Raw genomic sequence first — 26,985 nt, 5'->3', positions numbered from 1 at the left:
AAACAAGGGGTTTATCACTGTTGTTGTTACTATCAACATACCATGTGAAATTATGCCCTTTTTCTGGTTTTACCCCCTATATCACTGTAACTGATTTTAGGTCCCTAGATATTGTATATACATGTATTGGAACAGGGAAGGGAAAGGGAATACCAAAATCGAGAGACAAAGGATAAAAAGACAAATCAATGCAACAGCAATACTTACAAAACTATATGGTGTAAACCAATTGTACAACTCATGGCGGGGAGAGGGAAATGGGGAAGGGGAGGCGGGGGTGGGGGAATGAAGGAGGAGGTAACAAGTTGGATGAAATGTATTCACTGCCTTACGTATGAAACTGTAACCCCTCTACATCACTTTAACAATAAAGAAATGAAAAAAAATCACATACTGTAAAATGCAAATCAGTCTTCACAAAATAATTTTAAGCATTATGCTAGTTTAGCAACATCTTACAGTGTGATCTTTCAATATGAACATAAGCATGTTATGTTGTTCAATGACAACTGTTGGTTAAAAGTAGAATGAGCTGAGAATAAAGCTCAGTGGTAAAGCACTTGCTTATCAAACACCGGGCCCTGAGTCTGATTCTCAGTACTATTTAAAAAAGAAGAAAAACAGAATGAATTAAGAAAAGTAGGGCTGGGGATATGGCCTAGTGGCAAGAGCGCTTGCCTCGTATACTTGAAGCCCCGGGTTCGATTCCCCAGCACCACATATACAGAAAATGGCCAGAAGTGGCGCTGTGGCTCAAGTGGTAGAGTGCTAGCCTTGAGCAAAAAGAAGCCAGGGACACTGCTCAGGCCCTGAGTCCAAGGCCCAGGACTGGCAAAAAAAAAAAAAAAAAAAAAAAAAGAAAGAAAGAAAAGTAACTACAAGGGAAAAAGATACTAAGATTTCTCTTCTTGAATCTTTGGTTGTTGCTACACAGTCATGATTACATATTCAGTATAATATTAAATATATGTACTAGAATATTTTTATTTATTTATTTTCTGTGCCAGTCCTGGGGTTTGAACTCATCAGAGCCTGGACACTGTTCCTCAGATTTCTTGCTCAAGGCTAGCACTCTACTACTTGCTCTACAACTCCACCTCCAGCTTTAAAAATTTTTTAAATTCTTTCTCTTTTTTTTTTTTTTGATGCTTAGAGATGAGTCTTGCAGACTTTCCTGCCCAGCTGGCTTCAAGCTGTAATCCTGAACCTCAGGATCCTGAGTAGCAGTATAACATGCAGGAGCCACTGGTACCCAGCTCTAGAATACCTTTAAACTGTGAAGCTGACAATTCCCTGTGGGAATGAACCATCCCTGAACATCTGAGTAAGAAAAGGAAGAAACAGTTAGGCATTAGGTAGAAGAATGGACCTCAACCTCATTATCTTATGCCTTAGACATTAATATCTCAAATGATGTTGGTCTCCTTTTCTAGAGTTTATGAGGAGACTGTTCATAGTATTTTTGTTTATTTGTTTTGTTTTTGTTGCCAGTCCTGGGGCGTGGACTCAGGGTGTGAGCACTGTCCCTGGCTTCTTCTTGCTCAAGGCTAGCACTCTACCACTTGAGCCACAGTGCCACTTCTAGCTTTTATCTATATATGTGGTGCTGAGGAATCAAACCTAGGACTTCATGTATACAAGGCGAGCACTCTACCACTAGGCCATATTCCCAGCCCTGTTCATAGTATTTTGACAGCACAAAATGTCTTTCCTAAGCATTATTAGGAAAGACAATTTCCAGATACAAATTATATTGTAAAAGGTGCTTAGGAGCGTCTTTTGCTAAAAAAGCATTCATTCCTTTCTTGGTCCAAAGAATTAACTAAAAAGCAGGAGAAGCCAGGTGTTGATTGTTCACGCCTGTAATCCTACCTACTCAGGACGCTGAGATCTGAGGATGGCGGTTCAAAGCCAGACCAGGCAAGAAAGTCCGTGAGACTCTTGTGGCACAGTGGCTCAGGGACAGTGCCCAGGCCCAGAGTTCAAGCACCATGACTGACCACCCCCCCCCCCCAAAAAAAAAGCAGGAGGAAAGGTTGGCATTGCTGACTCTTTTGTATTTGACTTTGCTCTAAGCCATTATCTCTATAGTCACTCTATAATCATCTTGGGTTACAAGGAAGGACAGTACTAATCAACAATATCTCTGTTTTGTTTTGTTTTTTTTACAGCACTGAGGTTTGAACTCAGGCCTCATACCTTCTAAGCAGGTGCCCTTACCAGTGAGCCACATCTCAAGCTATAATCAACAAGGTCTTTATGACAAGGGACTAAGAGATCCCTAAGGAACAATAGAAACTCATCACAACAGAAAACCTGCTAAGCAAAAATGATTCTTGTAACAATTTCCCAGATCCCCTCCCAAAACTAGGACTAAGATTCTTTTTTTTATTCTTTTTTTTTGCCAGTCCTGGGCCTTGGATTCATGGCCTGAGCACTGTCCCCTGGCTTCTTTTTGCTCAAGGCTAGCACTCTGCCACTTGAACCACAGCACCACTTCTGGCCATTTTCTATATATGTGGTGCTGGGGAATCAAACCAAGGGTTTCATGTATATGAGGCAAGCACTCTTGCCACTAGGCCATATTCCCAGCCAGGATTAAGATTCTTTTTAATGGAAAAATATTTTGATCAGGACTGTCTCTACCTTGGCCTCAGTTCTTTGTCTTTTAAAATCTTTTGCTTAGCTGGGCACTGGTGGCTCATGCCTGTAATCCTGGCTACTCGGGAGACTGAGATCCGAGGTTCACAGCTCAGAAGCTAAACCTGACAGGAAAGTCCATGAGATTCTTATCTCCAATTAAATACCAGAAACCCAGAAGTAGCGTGTGGCTTCAAGTGGTAGAACACTAGCCTTGAACACAAAGACCTCAAGGACAGCGCTCAGGCCCTGAGTTCAAGACCAACAAAAAACTTAAAAAATAAAATAAAATCTTTAGCTCATAGCTATACCCTGAAGATAGTTGAAGATGAACTTAAGTGTTGTCTTCCCATGGCTACTTGTACCATGTAATATGCCTCTTTCTCTGCTCTTTGTCATGTCTTTTTATTTGGATTGACAAATCCTTAGCCAAACTAACCAAAAGAAAGAAAGTGTAGATCCAAATTAATAAAAATGTGAGAACAATATTACAACAGATACCACTGAAATACAAAGATTCTTAGGGAACATTTTGAAAACACATTCTAATCCATTGGTGAATCTGTAAGAAATAGATACATTCCTAGACCCATGTGACTTGCCAACATGGAAACTAGAGGTATAAACAACTTAAAGCGATAAACAATAAGCAATGAGACTGAAGCAGTAATAAAAAGTATCTTCATTTAAAAAAATGGATTGATTAACTGATGAATTCTTCCCAGACTGTTAAAGAAGAACTGAAGCTAATGTTTCTCAAACTATTTCATAATGCAGAAAGGAAAGGAATGCTTCCAAAGTCATTCTATAAAGCCAGTATTACTCTGAAATAAAAATTGGGTAAGGACATAATACAAAAAGAAAACTACAGAATATTTCCTTGATGAACAAAGATTAAAAAAATCCTCAATAGGGCTGGGGATATGGCCTAGTGGCAAGAGTACTTGCCTCATATATATGAGACCCTGGGTTCGATTCACCAGCACCACATATACAGAAAATGGCCAGAAGTGGCGCTGTGGCTCAAGTGGCAGAGTGCTAGCCTTGAACAAGAAGCCAGGGACAGTGCTCAGGCCCTGAGTCCAAGCCCCAGGACTGGCCCCCCAAAAAAAAAAAAATCCTCAATAGGGGCTGGGGATATGGCCTAGAGGCAAGAGTGCTTGCCTAGTATACATGAAGCCCTGGGTTCAATTCCCCAGCACCACATATACAGAAAACGGCCAGAAGTGGCACTGTGGCTCAAGTGGCAGAGTGCTAGCCTTGAGCAAAAAAGAAGCCAGGGACAGTGCTCAGGCCCTGAGTCTAAGGCCCAGGACTGGCAAAAAAAAAAAATCCTCAATAAATTACTTGTAAAATAAATTCAACAACACATTTTAAGAAATGATACTTATCAAGTTATTTTCATTTCAGAGATGCAAGTATGCTTTAACATGCACAAAGAATATATGTAGTACAGCCAGTAACAGAAAAGAAAGGACTGGAATCAAATAACCTTTTCAATAGATGTAGAACAAAATCTCTGAAAGAATGAGAATTCAACATCCCTTCATGACAAAAACCCTGAAGAACTAGGAGCAGAAGAACATACCTCAACACAACAAACGTTATATGTGATAAACCTATAGCCAAAATTATAATAAATGGGGAAAAAAACCAAAGCCTTTCCACTAAAATCAGTAACAAAGATTGTCTACTCATTCCACTCTTATTCAATATAGTGCTTAGAACAATGAGGGAAGAAATAAAAGGCATAGAAATAGAAGAGGAAGAAGTAAAATCCCAAGCTAAAGATGAGATAGTCCTATGATCCTGCAGATGCACAACCCTAAAGAGTCCACAAGAAAATGCTTGATTTGATACTTTCAGCAAAGAAGTTAGCTACAAAATCAACATTCAAAATGTCAGCAGACTTTCTATATAACTATGAATTCTCTGAGAAAGAAGTCAGAAAGACACTCATATTCATAATAACATTTTTTAGAAAAAAGGATAGCTAGGAACAAACCTAATCAAAGAAGCAATAGGCATCTACAATGTAAAACAATGAAGAAAGAAATCAAAGGAAGATTTTTAGAAGACAAAAAGATTTCCTATGTTCATGGATTGGCAGATTTGCTTCTATTAAAATGTCTATATTGCCAAAAGTAACTACAGATACAATGGATTGCCCCATCAAAATCCCAATGACATTCTCCCCAGAAATAGAAACAAATAATTCTAATATTCATATGGAAGAAGAAAAGACTCTGGATAACCAAAGCTACCTGAACCTAAAAAAGCAATAACAGACATACTATAATACTTGATTTCAAAACAATACTCCAGAGCAAAAGTAACAAAAAACAGCATAAGCTAGCAAAAAGAAAAACAAACAAAACCAAGTGAAAGAGCAATGGTTTAGAAGTCAATTTATCCAGGTTCTGTTTCCGCTTAGCCTTAGCAGTAACTGATATATAACCTTGGCCCGGTTATTTAGCCTGTCTGTATTTGTTTCCTCATCCATGACTGTACAAAAGTGATTTTTGATTCCAAAATCCTGTACCTGCCAGCTGAAAAGGTCTGTAGTATCTGTCATAAAACTGAAAGTGCAGAAGGCCCTGTAGGTGAGCCTCCGCACTATAATCCTGGGGAGGCTCCACAGAGGGAAAACATTTTAAAAGGACAACAGGAAGAGAGAGGAGATTTGAGATCTGAGGGCTATAGGAAACAGACCTGATAGTACAACATGGTCTTGAGGCTTATTTAAAAGAACAACAAAAGAAAAACCTACCTTGAAGAAGCGAGCTAGGCTCACTTACGCCCTCCAGGAGATCCATGTCTCAGAGGTCATTTGGATGTCTGGTATGTTGTTAGGGAGAAAGGAAGAGAGGAGATAAACTGAGCTAGCCCTGGGACTTAGTGCTACTGCAGAGTTGGAGCAGCAAGTTTTTAGGAGAGGATTCACTTTAGAAGAAGCTGCAGAAAGTGTTCAGGTTTAGGAAAGGAAGACTGAGAAACCTGCCTTCTACTCTTGTGCAATAAGAAGGCAGCCGTGTGGATTCGTAAATGTGGGAGAAGAGATTGTGGTCACCAGGATCGTTCATCTCATTCTCACCAGCATGGCCCAAGTCTTACTGAATGTAGCCTACTACATATAACAAAGAGCACCAGGTTGAGAATTAACTGTTCAAGAGAACAAGATTCTCTACTCCTCTCTTGCCCTTAATCTCACAAATTCTGATTTGCCAAACACTAGACCCACTGAGAAGGACTTGTTGGGGTGCTGGTGGGAGGTGAGGTGTAGATATACTGCTGACTGACTCTCAGATTGGTTAGGAGAAGGTTGGTGAGGAAGGAATGGAGAGAGCAGGATCCCTGGACTCCCTGGCTCCCCCAAACTCCTTTGACTGTCACCTGTAATTGTATATAATTCATGTGTTTCTTGCTCCATTTTCTCATGCTGTCACCCTTAATCTAAAGTCCATGTGGGAAGGAGAAAATGCTCAACATCATTGCATAGTTTCCTCAACTGTCCCAGCCATATTGTACATAGATATGTCATGTTATTATATACATAAATATATATATATATATAATTTTGTACGTTTTCTTAAAAAAAAATCAAAACCAGACATGTAGACCAATGGAATAGAGTAGAAGTGCCAGAAGTAAATCTGCACAGAAAAAGTAATGAGTCCCAACAAAGCAAAATTATACGCTGGTGAACAGTGTAACAAATGGTACAGGGGAAACTGGCTATCTACATGTATAAGGCTGCAATAGATCCTTACCTCTTACCCTGTACAAAAATCAACTCAAGGGGCTGGGAATATGGCCTAGTGGTAGAGTGCTTGCCTCGTATACATGAAGCCCTGGGTTCCATTCCTCAGCACCACGTGTATAGGAAAAGCCAGAAGTGGTGCTGTGGCTCAAGTAGCAGAATGCTAGCCTTGAGCAAGAAGAAGCCAGAACAGTTCTCAGGTCCTGAGTTCATGCCCCAGAACTGGCAAAAAAAAAACAAAACTCAAAATTGTGAACAGAACTCTAACAGCTTAGGAAATAATAGCAAGAATTGGCAAATGGGACATCAAATTTATATTTGATTCTACTTAATTTCATTTGCATAGCAAGTGAAACAATTATTGTAATGAAACAACAGCTGACAGAATAGAAAAAAACAAAACTTCTGCCAACTATGCATCTGAGAAGAAATTAACTAAAATAATTAAATACTACAAGAATAAGCCAGTGGGCTGGGTGGTCTAGTGGAAGAATGCTTGCCTCGTATACATGAAGCCCTGGGTTCAATTCCTCAGCACCACATATATAGGAAAAAAAAAAAGTAAAGAATAAACCAGATACTGGTAGTTCACACATGTAATCTTAGCTACTTAGGAGGCTGAGGTCTGCAGGACTGTGATTTGAAGCCAATCAGAAAGAAAAAGTTAACTAGACTCCATCTCAAAAATAACCAGCAAAAAAGCAGAGCCAGGGGTATGGCTCAACCAAGCAAGCAAACCAAGCAAGCTTAGTAAATAAGAAAAAGTCTTTAGAAATAAGTTGTTTTTAATGAAAGGAGGCATATTCTTTCTGGATTTCACTAAAATTAAAGAAAAAAATATGCTGGTATGTTATATTCAACTTAGAACCTCAAACAAAGAAGACCGTTTAGGAGACTCTCAAAAGAACATATAAAACATTTAGCTTTACTGAAAAAACACAGGAAAAGATAAGTGACGAAACTTGGAACACAATTCTATATACCATCTGGCATTATAAAGCAAAAGAAAACACTTTTGTCTATACATTATTAATTTTTTTTTTTTACTTTTATAAGAAAATCGGGGCAGCCAAGCACCAGTGGCTCATGCCTATAATCATAGCTACTCAAAGAGGCTGAGATCTGAGGATTATGGTTCAAAGCCAGCCTGGGCAAAAAAGTCTATAAGACTCTATCTCCAATAAAGTATCAAAAAAACACCAAGCAAACAACAAAAGTACAGCAGCGGCCCAAGTGGTACAATGCTAGCCTTGAGCAAAAGAAGCTCAGGGACATGGTACAGCCCCTGAGTTTAAGCCCCAGGACTGGCATCAAAAAAAAGGAGAATTAAGAGGGAAAAAAAAAATCAATAATTGGATAATCTGTTAGAGTTGGAAATCAGCTAATATTACTAATAAAGGACCAATGATGATGGTTTATAAAAGTATCAAGAATAGTAAATATGCCAAATTTTTATATATAATCTCAGATTCCTGTAATTTGGTGACATTTTTGTAAGAAGTATCAGCATAAAACAACTGTAAGATTACAAAAATTTAATAGAAAGCGAAAAATGAATTTTAGCAAACTAGCAAATCATTCTGTTAAAAACTATCTTAACTTTATCTTCCTTTCATTTGGCTTAACATGCAAATAAATTTCAAGAAATCAAAAATTTCAACAACTTTTTGTTAAGTCCAAAATACTTGGTTTATGACAAAACACTAAAAAACAAAGGATAAATTCATCTATTATGACAGTCCATCATCTCCACATGCTCCTAGTAAGCTGTAAAAAGAAAAAAATTAACTGAGAAGAAATAACTTGTGCTTTTATCATTTAATGTTTTCATGGTCATGAGTGCAGGATTGACTCCCACCCTGTTTTCCCAGGTGCATGCAGGTACCAGGCAAGCCACCGAAGTAAGTGCAGACTGCCTGACTCCAGCAGGGCAATCTAGCTAAGCCTGGCTATAAACATTCCATCGTGGGCCCAACCGAAAAGCCCCCTACACCCCCTATACCTCATGGCTTTTTCATTAACCTCTGCCTCCTTGCTCAGACCTCATTAAAACCCAGCTCCTGTCCCAGGTCTACACACAGTCTCCAAGCCCGCAGGAAGGCTGTGTCCCTCGCTGCTCTATTTTAATAAACAATCCTCACCTGTGGAGGATCAAGTCCAGCCTGTTTCCTTCTGTCTACTCCATCTTCCTAACAACTAGCATTTTCTCTTTTCCAAACTAAACTTTACATCCTAAATAACTGCAATATCAAAGAGAAACTACAGAATCATGAGAATGTCCTTTATCTGTGTTGTATGGTAACCATCAACCATATGTGACTAATAACTTCTGGAAATGTGACTAATATGACAGAAATTAAAATTTTAAACTGAACTAATTTAAATAATGCTGTGGCAAGTATTTATCCTACTGTAGCGTAGCTCCTCCATATGGCCATTTGAACCAGTCATTTTGTATAGCCATATTTCCAAATTCTTCTTTGAAATCTCCTATCAGATTTTTATAAAACTAGTAGCATCATCTTAACTACCAGTTTTGTAGGTAACTTTATATTACTGAGGTTCAAAGACAAATCCAGCACTACTTCTTCATCTTAACATAAACAAATACATCTTTCTTGAAGATACTAACATTATCACGGGAATTAAGTTTTCCCCAAGTTTTCAAGTTCTTATCAATAAATTCTCTAGTCTCAGGGGGGAAAAAGCCCAAGTGTGATTTCTAAATTACCAGTGATTTCTGAGACTAAATAGCTAAGTAATTCATTGAAAGTCGGATGATAAAGTTTGCTATTATATTTTACTCTACTCATGATTTCTTCTGGAATACACATGGGCCACTTTTCACAATAGACTGTAGATCAAAAATCAAATTCCTGTACTTGGTTTCATAGTTAAGATTTAATTCCCAGTATCTTCTTTGTACTATATAGAGAGGAATTCCAGCTCCATGTCCTTCACTGACCTCCCCTATGGCCTGGAGGATTGACTAGGAGGGAAAAATTACTTGGTCAGGTTTGACTGAGTGGGTTGTCTAGTTTTATTTTTCTTGTAGTCCCTTCCTGTGGTTGTACCCTCGCTACCACTGTACAACATCCGAGTACCCTGGATATTGTCTGATTGGGTAACAGAACTGGGGAAGGGAGAGAGAATACCAAAATCGAGAGACAAAGAACAAAAAGACAAACCATTCAAAAAGCAACACTTAGAAACCATTTGGTGTAAACCAACTGCACAACTCTTGGGGGGAAGGTGGTAAGGGGGCGGGGAAGGGGAGAAATGAAGGAGGAGGTAACAAGTAGAACAAGAAATGTACTCACTGCCTTTTTCGAATGAATCTGTAACCCTTCTGTATCACACTTTGACAATTTAAAAAAAAATGGAAAAAAATTACTTGGTCAGCCCAAGTCTTCAAGGTGGCAGTAGAAATAAAAGGAAAGGGAGCTGGGTGGTCTGAAAAAGTGGCTGGTGAGAGAATGACAAGCTTGCACGGAACACATGGAGATGAAAGGATCCTGAGGTTCCTAGTTAGCCTTATGGGAGGGAGGTGTCCTGTACTCAGCTGTCATGCTGCTAGAGTCTCTTATTACAGTTTTCTTGTAGCCTTTAGACTGCCTATTTCCCAACGTAAGCACAAGCCCCAGAAGCCCAGCAATTCAAAATAATTATTCATGTATATAATAATTAGCATACACTTGGTATAAAACTCAATAGTATAAAAGGTATTAAAGGGGCTGGGGATATAGCCTAGTGGCAAGAGTGCCTGCTTCGGATACACGAGGCCCTAGGTTCGATTCCCCAGCACCACATATACAGAAAAAACGGCCAGAAGCGGCGATGTGGCTCAAGTGGCAGAGTGCTAGCCTTGAGCGGGAAGAAGCCAGGGACAGTGCTCAGGCCCTGAGTCCAAGGCCCAGGACTGGCCAAAAAAAAAAAAGGTATTAAAAAAAAAACCCTCTAAACTGAGAATGGTGGTGGCAAGATGACAATCCCAGAACTAGGAATTAAGTTTGAAGTCATCGGGCTGGGAATATGGCCAAGTGGTAGAGTGTTTGCCTCATATACATGAAGCCCTGGGTTCAATCCCCCAGCACCACATATATAGAAAACGGCCAGAGGTGGCACTGTGGCTCAAGTGGCAGAGTGCTAGCCTTGAGCAAAAAGAAGCCAGGGACAGTGCTCAGGCCCTGAGTCCAAGGGCCAGGACTGGCAAAAAAAAAAAAAAAAGTTTGAAGTCATCTTCAGCTAGATATTGAGTTTGAGCCCAGTCTGAGTTATACAGCAGGATCTTGTTTCAAAAAAGGAAAATTTTTAAATCTCCCTTAAATCATTGTTGCCTGGCTCCTACCACTAAAGGCAAATATTGCTAGTTTCTTACCTAATTTTTGCGGTATCCATGATTTACTGCTTCTGCTATTGTCTACATTTATATTTTAGATCTAGGCTGGGTGCCAGTGGCCTGTAATCATGTCTGTAATCTTAGCTATACTCAGGAGCCTGAGATCTGAGGATTGCAGTTCAAAGCCAGACCAGGTAACAAAGTTTGTAAGATTTTTATCTCCAATTAATCACCAAAAAGCTGTAAGTGGAGCTGTGGCTCAAGCGATAGAAGTAGAACATTAGCTTTGAGCAAAAAAGCTCCAGGACAGGGCCCAGGCCCTGAGTTCAAGACCCAGGACCAGGAAAAAAAGAGTCAACATAAACTTAAAACTAAAAACATGAACCACATTTGTATTTGTACTAACTTTTCACTAAATTATCTCACAAGTAATCAAGTTTCCACATATCTTCAAATGTCAAATCTGCAAGCATTTAGTATATAATGTATTTTTAATTCTACATTCAGTTAACTCCATTGGGCAGGAACCATATCACTAAGTTATACAAAAGAAAGCATACCATAGGAGACTTCCTCAGAAGAGCTGGGTTCTATATCTATTTACTAGCTATGTGATCTGATCTTTCTTTCCAAATCTGTAAAATATGAATATAAATTAACCTTTACCTATTTTACTGGATTAAAAGAAGTGAAAACAATAATACATGTAGAAAGAACACTAGAAACACTAACATCATACAAATGTAAGGTCACTATTCTCCACTTATATCTCCACAGCAACCAGTATAAAACTGTCTAATAAATATGTAGATATAAGCATAGTTCTTTTTTTCTTGTTGTGCCAGTCCTAGGGCTTCAACTCAGGGCCCTGGCTTTTTCATTCAAGGCTGATGTTCTACCACTTGAGCCACAGTTCCACTTCTTGCTTTTTGCTGCTTAACTGGAGATAAGAGGCTCACAGACCTTGCTCAGGCAGGCTTCCATCCATGATCCTCAGATCTCAAATCTCCTGAGTAGCTAGGACAACAGGTATGAGCCACTGGTGCCTGGCATAAGCGTATTTCTTACTGTGCAAAGTATATGCTATATTATAATTACAAATTTTGTTTTTTTCCTTTAGTTTACAGAATGAACTATGCTACTCAAGTATCCAAGAATACAGCTTTCTTTTTGCCAGTCCTCAGGCTTGGACTCAGGGCCTAAGAACTGTCCCTGGCTTCTTTTTTGCTCTACCACTTGAGCCACAGCGCCCACTTCTGGCTTTTTCTGTGTATATGGTGCTGAGGAATTGAACTCAGGGCTTCATGCATGCTAGGCAAGCACTCTATCACTAAGCCACATTTCCAGCCCAATACAGCTTTCTTTTTGAGAAAGTCTATGACCTCAAAGAAGATATTACCGACAGTGAAAAAATACCAATTGCTAACTAGCCTCTTTTAAAATAGTTATCTTTTAATTTAATTTTTTTTCTCTTTTAGTGAGGAAAAACTGTAAGAAGGGTAGATGTTGTACCAAATAAACTTTTATGGAAACAAACTACACAGTTAACAGTTTTGCTATAGGAAACAGGATTTTAGGAAGAGTCTAAAACCAAGAAAGAGCAGAGAGGTAGTTTAATATATAGAAGAATAATACTGAAGATTAAGTAACTGAAGCCAGTAGTTCTGTTTAATAGGAATAGAAGACAGTAAGAAACAAAAACTACATAATACTCTTAATCCCATTAGAACAGAATTCAAAAAGGAAAACAACGCAGACTTATATACAGAAGATGGCTATAAACATCACAATCAGAGGTAGCAAACGGTTTGATAGAGGGAGCCTAATTTTTTGTGGCTTTTGATGCAAGTTTTCCTTACCTCTTCTGCTGTACTAATATGTCGTCTCTGAGTTTTCTTAGGGCTTAAAAGACTTCGGCGACAGGAACCACTCCAAGATGGACTTGACACAGGCTTAATAGGAAAAGATTTTTCATATGCAGATACATGGCAGTGATGGTTTGACTTTCCCACAAAAGTGTTTGATAATCCACTAAAAAAAAGTTTCCAAGAAAGACAAAAAGATTATTCTAGTGGTAGCTGTCACTTTCTTGAAGTAACAAAAAACAACACTAACAATAGAATGACAGGTGCCATTTGTGGGAAATGTACTAGACATGACATATGGGGTTGCAGCATCAGGTGCTGCCAAATCATATAATTATCAGCCACTTACAATCATATTAGATCCACAATCTAGAATCTTTTTTGGCCAGGAACTATGTAGCTGTATGGCATAACAGAAAGCAAATACGACTAGACTTCTTTAGAAAACCTAGGTTCTAGGAATACTAAACATCTTCTGTTATAGCTCTGTCCTCCAAGCCATTTGGAGGACTAAAATATGTAAATATGTAAAGGTGAATAAATCTGAAGCTGCCTAAGAATCCTTAAAATAAATTTTAAAATTTCTTGAAAGACCAACAGAGGGCAGCCTCCTTCATTGGAACCAACCTGACTGCATCAATATTCAGAACTCTTGTGGCCTACACTTCTCTTCTACAGAGCTTTGTCTCTGTCTATGTACTACTTATGCCCTAACTAGTAAGAAAATGTTGCAAGAAAAATATTTTTGAGAATTCAAGCCCCAGTTTTATTTCTAGGGATTAATAATTTTTATGTGATCTTTTTCATCTACCATTACCCAACAAGTTTGAAAAGTTTGAAGTATTACTTATGCTGTATGCATTTTCTTTTTTCCTGCTAAGGACAAAAAATAGTTATACAGTTGACTAAACTTCAGCTTAATTCAATGATATCAATTCTTCAAATAATACGTGGTCTTAATTCAAATGAACTGAGTAGATCTAGAAAAAATATTTTAAAAAAAAAAAAAAGCACACAAGCACTCCTAAAGTTTTGAAAAAAAATTTTTTTTTGTTAGTTGTGGGTTTGAACTCAGGGTCCGGGTGCTGTCCCTGAGCCTTTTTTGTGCTCAAGGTTAGCACTCTACCACTTGAGCCATAGCACCACTTCGGGTTTTTGAGTGTTTAACTGGAGATAAGAGTTTCACAGGGACTTTTCTGCCCAAGCTGGCTTAGAACCATGACCTTCAGATCTCAGCCTCCTGAGTAGCTAGGATTACAGGCATGAGCTTAATTAAATTTTTCATATGTGTTAGAGTACAGAAAAGAGCAATGACTCAGAATTTCAGGAACAAGCTTATTTTCTCAGATTGGGAAAAAGCAGCTAAAAAGAGGGTAAAGTAACAGAATTATTTAGAAAAGACATAATGGATCTTTCACAATGTCTTTGGTACTGTTTCCTAGGGGTGAGGTGGTATGTATACGTGTGTGTGCGCACGCGTGCCTATGTGTGTGTGTGAATGAAAGAGAGAGAAAAAAAACACATGTGCTTTGAAACAAGACATCCTTTAAAAAAAAAAAAAGCACACAGTACAAGGGTATCTTGCAAGGCCAGAAAAAAAGTGTGCTACCAAAAATTAATGGAGTTATGTCAAACAAACAGAGCCATGCTTGAACATTGCCACTGTAAGAATATGTGCCTTAAAAAATTACACTGCAGGGAACTAAACCACATTAAATTCACAATAATTATTAAAAACAGAAAATTAAATTAATTTATATTATGAATTCATATTATAAATTAATTTCTATAATGAAATTAACAAATTGATATAACTACTAGGCAAACAGGTGATGTGAAATCAGTAATTCAAAGTAGCATCAGATTATCTAGTCATAAGAGAAAAACTTTAAATGTACAAATAGGGACCAAACTGTCATAATTCTCCATAATTCTGAGTCAGACTAGCATCACTAGTGATAAAAGAGCCAGAAGAAAAAAAAAGACACACACAGGAAAAGTCTGGAAGGAAACTCGATGAAAAGGAATGATAATATAAGTAGCTCAAGGAGTCTTCAGCTTTACCTGTCATGTTTTGAACTTTACAATGTTCATGTAGTAATAAACTCTTAGATAATTCAAAAAAATTAGGAAGGAGTGAAGATACTTCCTAGGAGCACCAAATCCTGGTCCCAGAGGTCATATGCTCATAATCATAAAATAAATGCCATTATGTTGGTTTCAGACAACATCAGAAAGCCTCCATTAAATAGAAAATTAAGTGCTTTCACATTCCTCAAATACATCACCAGAGAAGGTCATAAACAGTACTTTATTGCCATAATGAACTACCTGAGGCATGCCTTACTAGTCAGTATGCATCTTGTAAACAAACAGGTTGGCAAGCTGGCACTGATGGCTCACACCTATAATCCTAGCTACTCAGGAGACTGAAATCTGAGGATTATGGCTCAAAGCCAGTCCAAGTAGCAAAGTCCTTGTGACTCTTGTCTCCGAGGAACCACCAAAAAACCAGAAGCAGAGCTGTGGCTCAAAGTGGTAAGAGTACTACTAGCTTTGAGTAAAAGAGCTCAGGGACAGGGCCCAGGCCCTGAATTCAAGCACCATGACTGACAGACAAAAGAGATGGGGGGTGGAGAGAGAGAAAAAAAAAGAGAGAGAGAGAGAGAAAGTGAGGCTTATGAACTAGAACTAACAAAAGTGGCTCAGGTCTAATAAATTAATACGTGTGGTGTGGCACTGCTTTGCTTTAAATCAGGTCTGCTCATGTGAGGGGCTAATAAAATATGCTGGTTTATTTGCTACTCAGGTGGCAGAGATTGACTGATTTTTCGCTTGACAGTTTTAATAGCCAGCTATATATATTCTAAAGTGTCCTAATATACCTGTGTCCACCAATATTCACTCTCCTCTAATGTTAAGATTTGACTATCACCATCAGCTAAAAGTTGAAAGCATATATATACATATATATATATTCACACACACATATCTATGTATGTATGTATGTATGTATGTATATGCTATGGTTTAAGTCTAAAAGAACAATAGTACTTCGTTAAAATATCTATATATTAATTTTCTATACCATCTGATGAAGGGCTTGAGAACCACACAGACAGAACACGAACCTTGAGGTCTTTCGAGTTTCGAGGTAAAGACTTCTACTGTTTCTTGATTTTTGTAAAGTTGAGCTTGATGCTGGAGTAGAATTTCTCCACTGGCCATTTGCACTCTGACCAAAGGTTCTTAAGTCATCTGCGCCAAGAAAACTGTCTGAGGAAGGGTTATCTAAAAAGAGAACAACAAACAAAAACACACACACACACACAGTTTGAATAAATTAAATAACTATAGCTGGTTCTCTTTATGACTGCAACCATGTCCATCATTGTATTCCAAAGTAATGTGGCATATCACCATGTCTCTCACGGAAGAAAGATCCCAGTCTCAACTGCCAGTAAGATCTGCAGTAAGGGAATGTCTACAAACTATAATTGATTCAGCCATACTAACCTGAAAATTGATGAAGGAGCTGAATCCTGCCACAGCCATGTGCCTTATCTGCATCAATGTGACTCCGTGGTGTCCACCAAAAGTCAACATTTTACCCCAACTATATCTTGCAAGCACTCCCAGGCCTGGGCCTGAAAGAAGGTAGGCCAGACCAGTAAGAAAGCAGGTGGAGGGCCAAGGAGAATTGTAATTCAAATGAACAACAGTTATTGCTTAATAAGCAGCTGGTGTCACTTTCTTCTTTTTAGTACCATGTTCTAGACTCAGGGACTCTCTCAAAGAGCACAGATTAACTAACTTCTGCTTAGGCTGGCTTATGGCAGGAATGACCCATTGTATACATCTGGTTCAGGGAGGATTATGTCAATGACTTAAATACATAATTATCAGATATTATCAATACTTCCAGACTGAGGATTATTGTTTATAATTTGAACTGTATGACTTCTGGATTACAAACTGAGGTGACAAAACCTTCTTGAAGTTTCAGTTAGGAGTGATAGATTAATTTCTATATTCTTTTATATAAGCAGGATTAGGTGATTTTAAAATAGCTCCTTCAACATAACTGCAAACATTTATAGATTTGAGGAGCTTCAATGAAAAAACAAGAATGATAATATTCTATTTCTAGGATTTTTGCTGAATGCTGACAACATTTTTAAGATCACTTATTGAAGAATATTACCACAGAACTTTGCACAATAGCATATAATTATTCTTCTTAAAATATTTAATGATGTATTGTTTGATACTTATATAAAAAGCAAGGTAGCCTTCAAAAATGACAATTCTTAAGTTCGTCAACAGGCCAGGATTTGGGGTAAATAAGATAATGAGATAAAAGGCAGTAAAGAGTAGTCTTAGTTTCCATTAATTTATCAATACTTGAACTTAGTCTCACAATTAAGTTGAATGTACTTTCAAAATGAATTACAACTTTGTTCCTTTGTAATAAAGTATGTTTAACATCTGTTAGTGTTACTTTGAAGTCTGAGACACAAAACTACAGGAAATGATTATTATCAAAAAGAAAACTATGATCTCTAAATGCAAAGTACTAAGATGTTTGTGTCACATACCTTTTGGGTAAAAGTGAAGGAGTGAATGATCTAACTAAAGATGTCTATTTGAGGAAGAAGTGTCAAAAATGCAAATCACCCTGACAGATGTGAAATTTAAGATGAAGGATAAACCAGAATAGCCATCTCAAAAGGCATTTGACAGAGGCTTCAGTTTCAAAATGCAAAGGAAAAGCACTTATCTGTCTGTTTAATTAGAATAAAGAGTTCTGTCTCCTCTCAACGAGGGTTTTCTAATGGTGATGGGATGCAAAGCTAGAGAGGAACCAATAGGAGGCTGATGAAATTCTTTTTAAAGTAATGATTTAACCTGACAGTCTATCATCGGAATTGCGATACCAGTGAGTTGCTTATGGCTCTCACTTATAATCATAGCTACCCAGGAGGCTACATATGAGAATTGCAGTGCAAAGCCAGCCCCAACAGACAAATTTGAGAGAATTTTCTCTCCAACTAGCCAACAGAAAGCTGGAAGTGAAGGTATGGCTCAACTGGTAGAGCACCAACCACAAGCAAAAAAAGCCAATTGAGAAATTAAGGCCCAGATTTTAAGTTCCAGTACTGGTACCAAGAAAAAAAGGCAATGCTAGAAATACTATCATTAATTACACCAAAACTAGAAGGAAATATACTGAAATGTTAATTATGATTAGATTGTAATGATAAATGATAGGTTTGTGATTGCAAATTTTCTCCATGCATAGGCAACACTATAGGAATAAAAGTTTTTCTACTAAAAAACATGTCAGACTAATCATTTACTACAAAAGTAATTGTCAAATGCACCTGTGAACTTACCAAATTTATTTATTTTCATCTTATTCTTTTTTTTTTTTTTTTTGCCAGTCCTGGGCTTGAACTCAGGGCCTAAGCACTGTCCCTGAGCTTCTTTTTTGCTCAAGGCTAGCAACTCTACCACGTGAGCCACAGTACCACTTCCGGCTTTTTCTATATATGTGGTGCTGAGGAATCGAACCCAGGGCTTCATATATAAGAGACGAGAACTTTACCACTAGACCATATTCCCAGCCCCCTGTCTTTTCTTTTTTGGTACTGGGGATCAAGCCCAGGACATTGCACTTGAAAGGCAAGTGCTTTGCCACTGAGCTACATCCCAACCCTCTTTTTTTATTTAGAGTTTTAAAATGTCTTTTTCTTTTATGGTGCCAATAGTGGGGCTTGAACTTAGAACCTGGGTGCTGTCCCTGATTTTTTTTGCTCAAAGCTAATGCTCTACTACTTGAGCCACAACTCCATTTCCAGCTTTTTTGGTAGCTAAATGAAGATGAGAGTCTCATAGATAATACTGTCTCAGCTGGCTTCAAACCACAATCCTCAGATCTCAGCCTCTTGAGTAGCTAGGTATAGATATGAGCCACTGGTGCCCTGCTAGTTTTTAAACTTTTTTTCCACTGTGCTCTTTATAAAACTAACCAACTTGAACCCTGACCATTATTAATTCATCAAAGTAAAAGTGTTGCATTTTGTTTTCTATGTTGTTGCTTTTTAAAAAAAAATTAATTCGTTTCTGCCACTGGTGGCTAATGACTACAATCCTAGCTACTCAGGAGGCTGAGATCCAAGGATAGTTGTTTGAAGCCAGCCCAGGCAGGAAAAGTCTAGGAGCTTCCCCCCCCCCCCCCCCCCCCGCATTTTTAGGGCTTGAACTCAGATTGGGCACTGTCCTGAGCTTTTTCCCTCAAGGCTAGTGCTCTACCATGTTGAGCCACTGTACCACTTCTGGTTTTCTGGTGGTTAATTGAAGATAAAGAGTCTCACAAACTTGCCTGCCCAGGCTGTTTGAACCGCAATTCTCACTCAGCTTCCTGAGTAGCTATTACAGGCATAAACCACCAGCACCTAACTTCTGTGACACTGTTATATCCACTTAGCTACAAAAAAAAAAAAAAAAAAAAAGCCAGAAGTAGAGCATTAGCCTTGAGCAAAAGAAGCTCAGGTACAGAGCCCAGGCCCTGGGCTCAAGTCCCAGGACCAGCATCAAAAAATAAAATTAAAAAAGAAAAAAATTTTTTGCCAGTCCCGGAGCTTGGACTCAGGGCCTGAGCACTGTCCCTGGCTGCATGCTAGGCAAGCACTCTACACTAAGCCACATAACTAGCCCCAATAAAAATTATTTTAATAGTCTAATCTTTTCTTTCCTATTTTTAAAAATTGTTCTATGGTGGTAACAGTAATTAAATTTAAGGACTACAGTTTGCTAGGCAAAGCACTCTAATACTTGAGTCACATACCTCCAGTCTTTTTAATGTTTAAAAAAATAGGGTTTCAAGCCTTGATTAGACCTTCCTCAAACCTTCAACTTCCTACTCTGTGGCCTCCCAAATAGTTGGGATTACAATCATGTACCTGGCTTAATATTGTAATCATGAGTAGACTTAAGCATGTTTTTAAGGGGCTTGATCTAGAAAGAGATACAAAATCAGTAAATAATATTCTAGATTCTAAAATTTAACATCTTAAAATTTAAGATTTTTTTTAATTTTTTAAATTTTTATTTTTTGCCAGTCCTGGGGCTTAGACTCCAGGCCTGAGCACTGTCCCTGGCTTCTTTTTACTCAAGGCTAACACTCTACCACTTGAGCTACAGTGCCACTTCCAGCTTTTTCTGTTTAGGTGGTACTCGTTAGGTCCTCTCCGAGTCACGGCACCATATATGTTAGGTTTTTTAAAGTAGGTAGCAGGTAAAGGAGAACGCCACGCGGTATTCAGGCAAGAGAGAAAGTTTATTACCGAACTGCTGGCCTGTGGCCAATGTGATCCATGGCCGGAGAGAAGGTAGAGAAGAGAGAGAAGAGAGAGAAGGGAGACGGGGAGAGAAGGGAGAGAGCGACCCCCACCCAGCCCTGCCTTATATCTAGGGTAGGGGCAAGGGGTGTGGCCAGGTGGATTAGGATGTGACCTCAGGGAAAGGGGAGGTAACTGCCTCCAGGTCTGCAGGTTACCCAGGTAACTGGGTGGAGACTTAATGAGGTGGGGGCATCTACATGGAGCCTCAGGGAGAGGACCTAACAGTACTGAGGAATCAAACCCAGGGCTTCATGTATACAAGGCAAGGACTTTACCGCTAAGCCATATTCCCGGCCCCAAATTTAAGATTTTTTTTAAACTAAGATAATATTTTAAAAATTAAAATTCAAAAATTTTGAGATTTTTTTAAAATTCTAGATCCTTGATTCTAAAATTCAAGGCTTTCTTGCTGATTTTCCACCTTGCTAGAAGAGATTGTACAGTGAGACAGGAAACAAACACCAAGAGAGTAGATCAAAAAGCTAAGAAAGGTAAACTAGATAGATATCTTACTCTAGCCTCATTAAGAGGTTAGGTTCAAGGTGACTGACCTCAGAAATCAATGTGAGGTTAATTAAAAAGGACTGTATCTTTTCCTTTCTGTTCTTGGTAGTAATGAGATACTACCTTGAGCATGCCAGACTATATCTACATGAGATAGAACAGACAAAACTAAATACTCTACCCACTTGTAGTGGGTACAGTAAGGGAAAGTTTTTGAAAGCACACAGTAACAAGGAGCTTTTATTTTTTCAAACCTGGGATTAAACTCAGGACCTTGTGCATGCTGGTCATGCATTATACCACTAAGCTAAACCTCTAAATTCTTATTATTAGGGAGCAACCTGGGCAATGTAAGGCAAGCCAGAAACTTGTTTAATTACAAACTGAAAGGATATGTCCCAGCCATCCCAGAGGACCATGCGGAGATAATCACAAACAAGAAAAGAAGGTTCATAAGGAGGTTTATTAGTGGGGCCATAGCTCCCACGGGAGAGGGAGCTACATGGCATCTGCACCTTATCCAGGTGGGAGCTTCTCTCTCTGGGGGTAAAGGGGAAGTAGGTAGGTAGTGAGTAGGAGTGGCTCATTAGGTATGGGTGGATCTGGGGGCTAGTGGGAGGAGCTGAGGACCTGAGGCTAGGGAAATGCTAACATAAACTAGATGAAATTTGGTAGAGGAACCAATCTGATGCCTTTGTCAATCTATGAATAGTTTAGAGAATGAGTTTAATAGACCCACTCCATAGTTCCAGTTCAGTATGATTTTACTACTCCATTGTTGTTTTTCTCTATTTATTGACATGTATGCAACTATTCTGAAGAATATTTTTATTTTCCTATAAAGTTCTTAAACTCTACAAACGTAAAAAAAAAGAGAGAAATTAAAAATAAAAACAAAGTTTCTAAACTCAAGTGAGAAGTAAACTTTGGTATGAGATTTCTGATAGGGGTATCAACTTGGTATGAAGATAAACATCAGAAAACTCAACAATCATTTATTTAAGGAGAAAGCCAGGAATCTGGTCTCCAATATTGCCACAGACAAGAACATGAGAATTTAAGGTAACTGAAGATGTTCCTTGTGAATATTAAGGTTCTACTAAAATTAAAGAGATATTTATAGAAATGTTTTTAAGTCATATTATTAGTAATAGCTAAAAATGGCAAAAGTAAAGTGGCACCTAACTACAGGATACTAAAGCAAACAAAGGCACAGACTCCCCCCTTTCCTGCACCCCTCCCCCCTTCACCCCCCCCCCCCAGTTCATGGGGCTTGAAATCAGGGCATAGGCCCTGTCCCTGAGCTTTTTCACTCAAGACTAGCACTCTACCTCTTTGAGCCACCATACCATTTCCAGTTTACTGGTGGCTAACTGGAGTTGGATAAGAGTCTCATGGACTTTCCTGCCTGGGCTAGCTTCAAACTTTGATCCTCTGATCTCAGCCTCCTGAGTAGCTAAGATTAAAGGTGTGAGCCACTAGCACCTGGCTTGGCACAGACCTATTGCCCCAAGTTATAAATCCTGGGATCCAACTGCACGTCTGAGCAAAAAATTCTTAAAAGTTTAGTAACATAAACTGTTAATACACTTCCAAGTATAATCTATAACAGCACCCTACTAATAAACACTGATACATCAGCAGCAAAATGTGTCAATACTCATAATTACATAGGTAAATTGACAAAAATATTAACTGCTTCATATTAATTTGTGTAGGCTTTGTGAAAGAATGAATTTATGTTAAGTCAGGTTTTGATGTCAAATTAAAAAAAAACTAGTTTTCAGTGTTTTTTGAAGTTTGAAATTACAAAGAGATTGTGAATGTGCATACTGATTCCATGGATTAAAAATCAACAGTAAACAATAAATGTAAGAATAGGTAAACACATGGAAAACCAAAAGCATGGAAAACCAAAATTTAAGAAATTTTTAAAAAATCCTACAATGTATATCATGAATATACTCAGAGGATAAAGTGAGAAGAAACCAAAGTGAGTTGAATCTGATAACTGAGTTAGAGTCAAGGGACTTTGTGTATATTTCTATACAACATATATTACTAAGCAGTGTGTGTGTGTGTGTGTGTGTGTGTGTGTGTGTGTGTGGTGGTGGTGGTGGTCACAGGGCTTGAACTTAGGGCTTGGGAGCTATCCCTGAGACTTTCTGTTCAAGACTAGTGCTCTACTACTTGAGTCAAAGCTCTACGTCCAGATTTTTGCTTGCTATGGGGAGATAAAATATCACAGACTTTGCTGCCCAGGCTGGCTTTGAACTGTGATCCTCAGATCTCAGCTTCCTGAGTAGCTAGGATTATAAGTATGAGCCACTGGTGCACAGCTAAGCAACTATTTTTAACCTAAAGCAAACATTCTGCCTAATTGCAAAATTACATATGAAATTATAAGAAAATGGTATAAATTAAAATGGAAATACTAAGGCTATGATTTCTTTAACCATTCAGCTGTCCTTTCTCCAGGCTTGATAATAAACTTTCAAATCAGATTGCAGGCTCTTTGTTCATTGAAAAGGCCTTTTCAATAATAATGACAGCAGAGATACTTTCTGAGCTAATTAGCTTTACTATAAATATTATGCACATATTATGCAGAGGCTAGTGGTCCACTCCAAGAAAAGAAATCCTATGCCCAGGGTAGATAAAATGCCACCCACTTAAATCACACTTAGATATAATATAAATCTAAAAGAGCATTATACTAACGTCTCTTTAGGGGAGGAGATCTCATCTTGTTGACAAAGAATCCTGAGGAAGCCAAATAACAATAATTATTATTTGCATTTCATATTTTATCATCTTAGTTTATCCTTATAAAAATAGGCAAGTTTGGTGGTATTTCTAGCTTCCTAATATTTGTGGCAAAGAAGAGTTTGAAGTATGAGGGGTGAAAAGATGTGGGAAGACAACTGTTATCTTCCTGAGTCATCCTGACATGAGGGAGCAAAATTCTTTCTGAAGCAGAGGCAGAAAACTTAAAGTCTAAACCTAAGGAAAGGGAACAGATGGTAGGTCAGGCAAGCTAGTGATAGGAATAGCTACAGAATGCTGACTTCTGTCATGATCACAAGTTGAATAGGTAAGCCCTTGAATATGCAAGCATATGGCTGTGGCAGGTGCTAGACAAAAACACATAAATATCTCCTGCTTTATAGGAATAGGGATAAGCTTTAGTAATAAAAGTTTAGGTTTAATTGTCTCAAGCAGAATAGAATTAAAGTAGCTCTGTAATTTAAATCAATAAAAAACACTTTATATCACATACATATATAAAAAAATTCAAAACAAAAACAAAGCTCTACTGATGTTCAAAATGGTGTAAGGGACAAATAAGAGTATAGATTTCAAAACGTTTTCACTAAAAATTAGTATTTGGAAGCAGGGTGGGTGCTGGTAGCTCATGCCTGTATTTCTAGCTACACAGGAGGCTGATATCTGAGGATTGTGGTTTGAAGCCAGCCCAGGTAGGAAAATCTGCGAGACTCTTATCTCCACTAAACTACTAAAAAAACCAAAAGGAGAGCTGTGGCTCTAATGGTAGCAAGCTAGCCTTGAGCAAAAGAAGCTTAGAGATAATGTGCAGGATCTGAGTTCAAGTCCCAGGACTGGCACACACACACAAAAAAAGAAAAATCAGTATCTGGTTGAAATTAAAACTAAAGTATAGCACCCACATATACATAAGAAGCTTATTAAAGTGGTACTTTCATGAATAAAGTACCATTGGCTTTTGACAATGCTTTCATACACCCCACCTAGAACTGAACCCAGGGCCTTCCTTGTGCATATCAAATAAGCACTCTACTAAGAGCTACACCTCCAGCCAAGACAATGTTTTTATTACTAGAGACAGTAAACACAAAAGATTTGCTAGGAAGAAATCTGAAAGGTAAGTTTGATGACAAGTAATGTATCATACCTGAGTAATAATTGGGACTATAAGCTGCACTTCTTGTAGAACACGTAAAAGATCGGTCCAAATTTTCTTGCCTGGAAGGTAAAATCTAAACAAAGCAAAAGATATTTTTGGTAATGAAAGAGAATAAACGTTACATAAGTTAAGAAAAACCTATCACTAAGTAGAACTATGGATATTTCACAACTCAATATATTTACATGTATATTACAAATAAACTCCATAGTAATAAATTAGATAATCAGATTGAGTATTCATGCTCAAGGGGAAAAACAGAAAAAAAAATGACCTGCTACGTAACTTAATTCAAAAAATGTTTATCCAAAGGTAAATGTATATTTTGTATTTCCTATCTGAAAGTCAGTGTCACAGGTATTACAGAGGCTGAGAAAAATCAACTTCATTTTGATTCTTTTGAAAATATTACAGAGATAGCTTTTAAGTATGGGTATGGAATACCCATCATTAAAACCTGAAATGTAGAAACAGATACTAAATGATAATGAGGGAAGGATGCTACAGGTATTAGATGTCCACTCAGCAAAGCGTAAGTATTTTCCACAGGAACAAAAACCTCATCTAAATTGCTAATGGACTTCCACAGAGAAAGCCTTCTTAAGTGTTCCTCACTTTAATGTGCAAATAAATCAGCAGGGGATGCTTTTAACATAAAAATTCATTGGCAAGGGGTAATTCCTGAGATTCTGCCCTGCTTCAAAACTCCCAGAACACTTCCATAACACTGAAGCTGCTGGTTCTGTGCCACACCTTGAGTAACAGCTTTACAGCCCCCAAAATCTGAGTGCTTGTATGTTTACTTCTCTCCTCAAATTTACTGCTTAGAAAACTTAAAGCATTAGTCTATAAGAACACTGATCTATGTACTGACTGAGAATTTGCCCCACCTCAGGTCCTCAGCCCCTCCCACTAGCCCCCACCTCCACTGGTACCTGAACTTCTGGCCCTATAGCTATAATGGGCCACTCCCACACAGACCTACCTACTTCCCCTTTAGCCCCAGAGTTACAGAAGCGACTACCTGGATTAAGGTGCAAAAGCCACATTGTTCCCTCCGGTGGAAATACGGCCCCACTAATAAACCTTACAAGGCTTCTCTTGTCCATGACTATTTCCACATGGTTCCCTGGGATGGCTGAGACTGATTCTTTCATTGACAAGTGTAATAATATTCAGATGAATGATGAAGTTTTCTAAAAGGTATTGTCAAATAATTTATCCCTAACCTGCTTTGTGTTAACTTTGTCTTCAATATACCAAGCAGAATTCCAAACACTAAGCTCACATATATATTTGTACTTCCAAGTGTGACATTTAAACTACATCAGATGAAAACTTACAATGGAGCAAAGTAATTAAAGAGAGAAAATTATTCCTAACCTGCTGGTCAGAAAATGTGAGCTGGTCCTCTGGAAAACCTGATTGTGGCCGGAGGTGGGTTTTGAAGATGGAGTTGTGGTTCACTAAAGTTACTTCTCCAGAATCCATCCTCACCCTGTCAGCAATATCATCTAGGAAAGAGCCCAGATTACTTTGAGTCACATAATTCTTGAATAACTTCTTTCCTATGAACCACTTTTTTCATCTTATAAGAATGATTTCCGCTGGGGATATGGCCTAGTGGCAAGAGTGCTTGCCTGGTATACATGAGGCCCTGGGTTCGATTCCCCAGCACCACATATACAGAAAATGGCCAGAAGTGGCGCTGTGGCTCAAGTGGCAGAGTGCTAGCCTTGAGCAAGAAGAAGCCAGGGACAGTGCTCAGGCCCTGAGTCCAAGCCCCAGGACTGGCCAAAAAAAAAAAAAAGAATGATTTCCATGGTCGAATGAAACCCCTCCTTCACAGCTAACCACTGCTAGGAAATCTCAACACATCATTGTCAAAATGTCACTGGAATTAACTAAAATCATCTACTACACAGTTTAAAATTTATACCAGGATAAAAACAGCTTAAAGTTTAAAAAAACCTGAAATTTCTTCCAAATTAAGCTTTGATGTTTTAATGACTAAAACTTTAATACAGGGGCTGGGGATATAGCCTAGTGGCAAGAGTGCCTGCCTCGGATACACGAAGCCCTAGGTTCGATTCCCCAGCACCACATATACAGAAAACGGCCAGAAGCGGCGCTGTGGCTCAAGTGGCAGAGTGCTAGCCTTGAGCAGGAAGAAGCCAGGGACAGTGCTCAGGCCCTGAGTCCAAGGCCCAGGACTGGCCAAAAAAAAAAAAAAAAACTTTAATACAAGCTGGGCACCAGTGGCTCACACCTATAAATCCTGGCTACTCAGGAGGCTGAGATCTGAGAATTGTGGTTAGAAGCCAGCCTGGCTTCAAAAGGAAAGTACATGAGATTCTTATCTCCAATTAAAGACCAAAAAAAGCTGGAAGTAGAACTATGATTCAAGGAGAAGAGTGGTAGCTTTGAGCAAAAAAGCTTAGAGACAGCACCCAGGCCTTGAGTTCAAGTCCCAGGACAGGTAAAGAAAGCTAGATAAATAGATAGATAGGTAGATAGACAGACAG

General features: G+C 38.5%; 1 protein-coding gene and 1 long non-coding RNA gene across 4 annotated transcripts in view; one reads left to right on the top strand and one right to left on the bottom strand.

Annotated features, from left to right (window-relative positions):
• The window catches only part of Senp1 (SUMO specific peptidase 1), a 59,141-nt gene that overhangs the window by 26,702 nt on the left and 5,454 nt on the right, over positions 1-26,985 (bottom strand). For 2 of the 3 annotated variants that reach the window (XM_048365584.1, XM_048365598.1), the window contains exons 3-7: positions 25,844-25,974; positions 24,449-24,533; positions 23,236-23,277; positions 15,736-15,895; positions 12,599-12,770 (exon numbers count right to left, since the gene is read on the bottom strand). In XM_048365584.1, the coding sequence (XP_048221541.1) occupies positions 12,599-12,770; positions 15,736-15,895; positions 23,236-23,277; positions 24,449-24,533; positions 25,844-25,974 (590 nt within the window). The remainder of the gene's footprint in view (positions 1-12,598; positions 12,771-15,735; positions 15,896-23,235; positions 23,278-24,448; positions 24,534-25,843; positions 25,975-26,985) is intronic. The other variant, XM_048365593.1, reaches the window with a different exon arrangement.
• LOC125365496 lies at positions 4,779-6,515 on the top strand. The gene is made up of 3 exons (XR_007213709.1): positions 4,779-5,021; positions 5,785-5,790; positions 6,251-6,515. It is a non-coding gene; the product is annotated as an uncharacterized LOC125365496 (long non-coding RNA).

Source organism: Perognathus longimembris, chromosome 1 (genome assembly GCF_023159225.1).
Source record: "Perognathus longimembris pacificus isolate PPM17 chromosome 1, ASM2315922v1, whole genome shotgun sequence".
NCBI lineage: Eukaryota > Metazoa > Chordata > Mammalia > Rodentia > Heteromyidae > Perognathus > Perognathus longimembris.
This window is presented reverse-complemented; position numbering and strand designations above follow the sequence as displayed.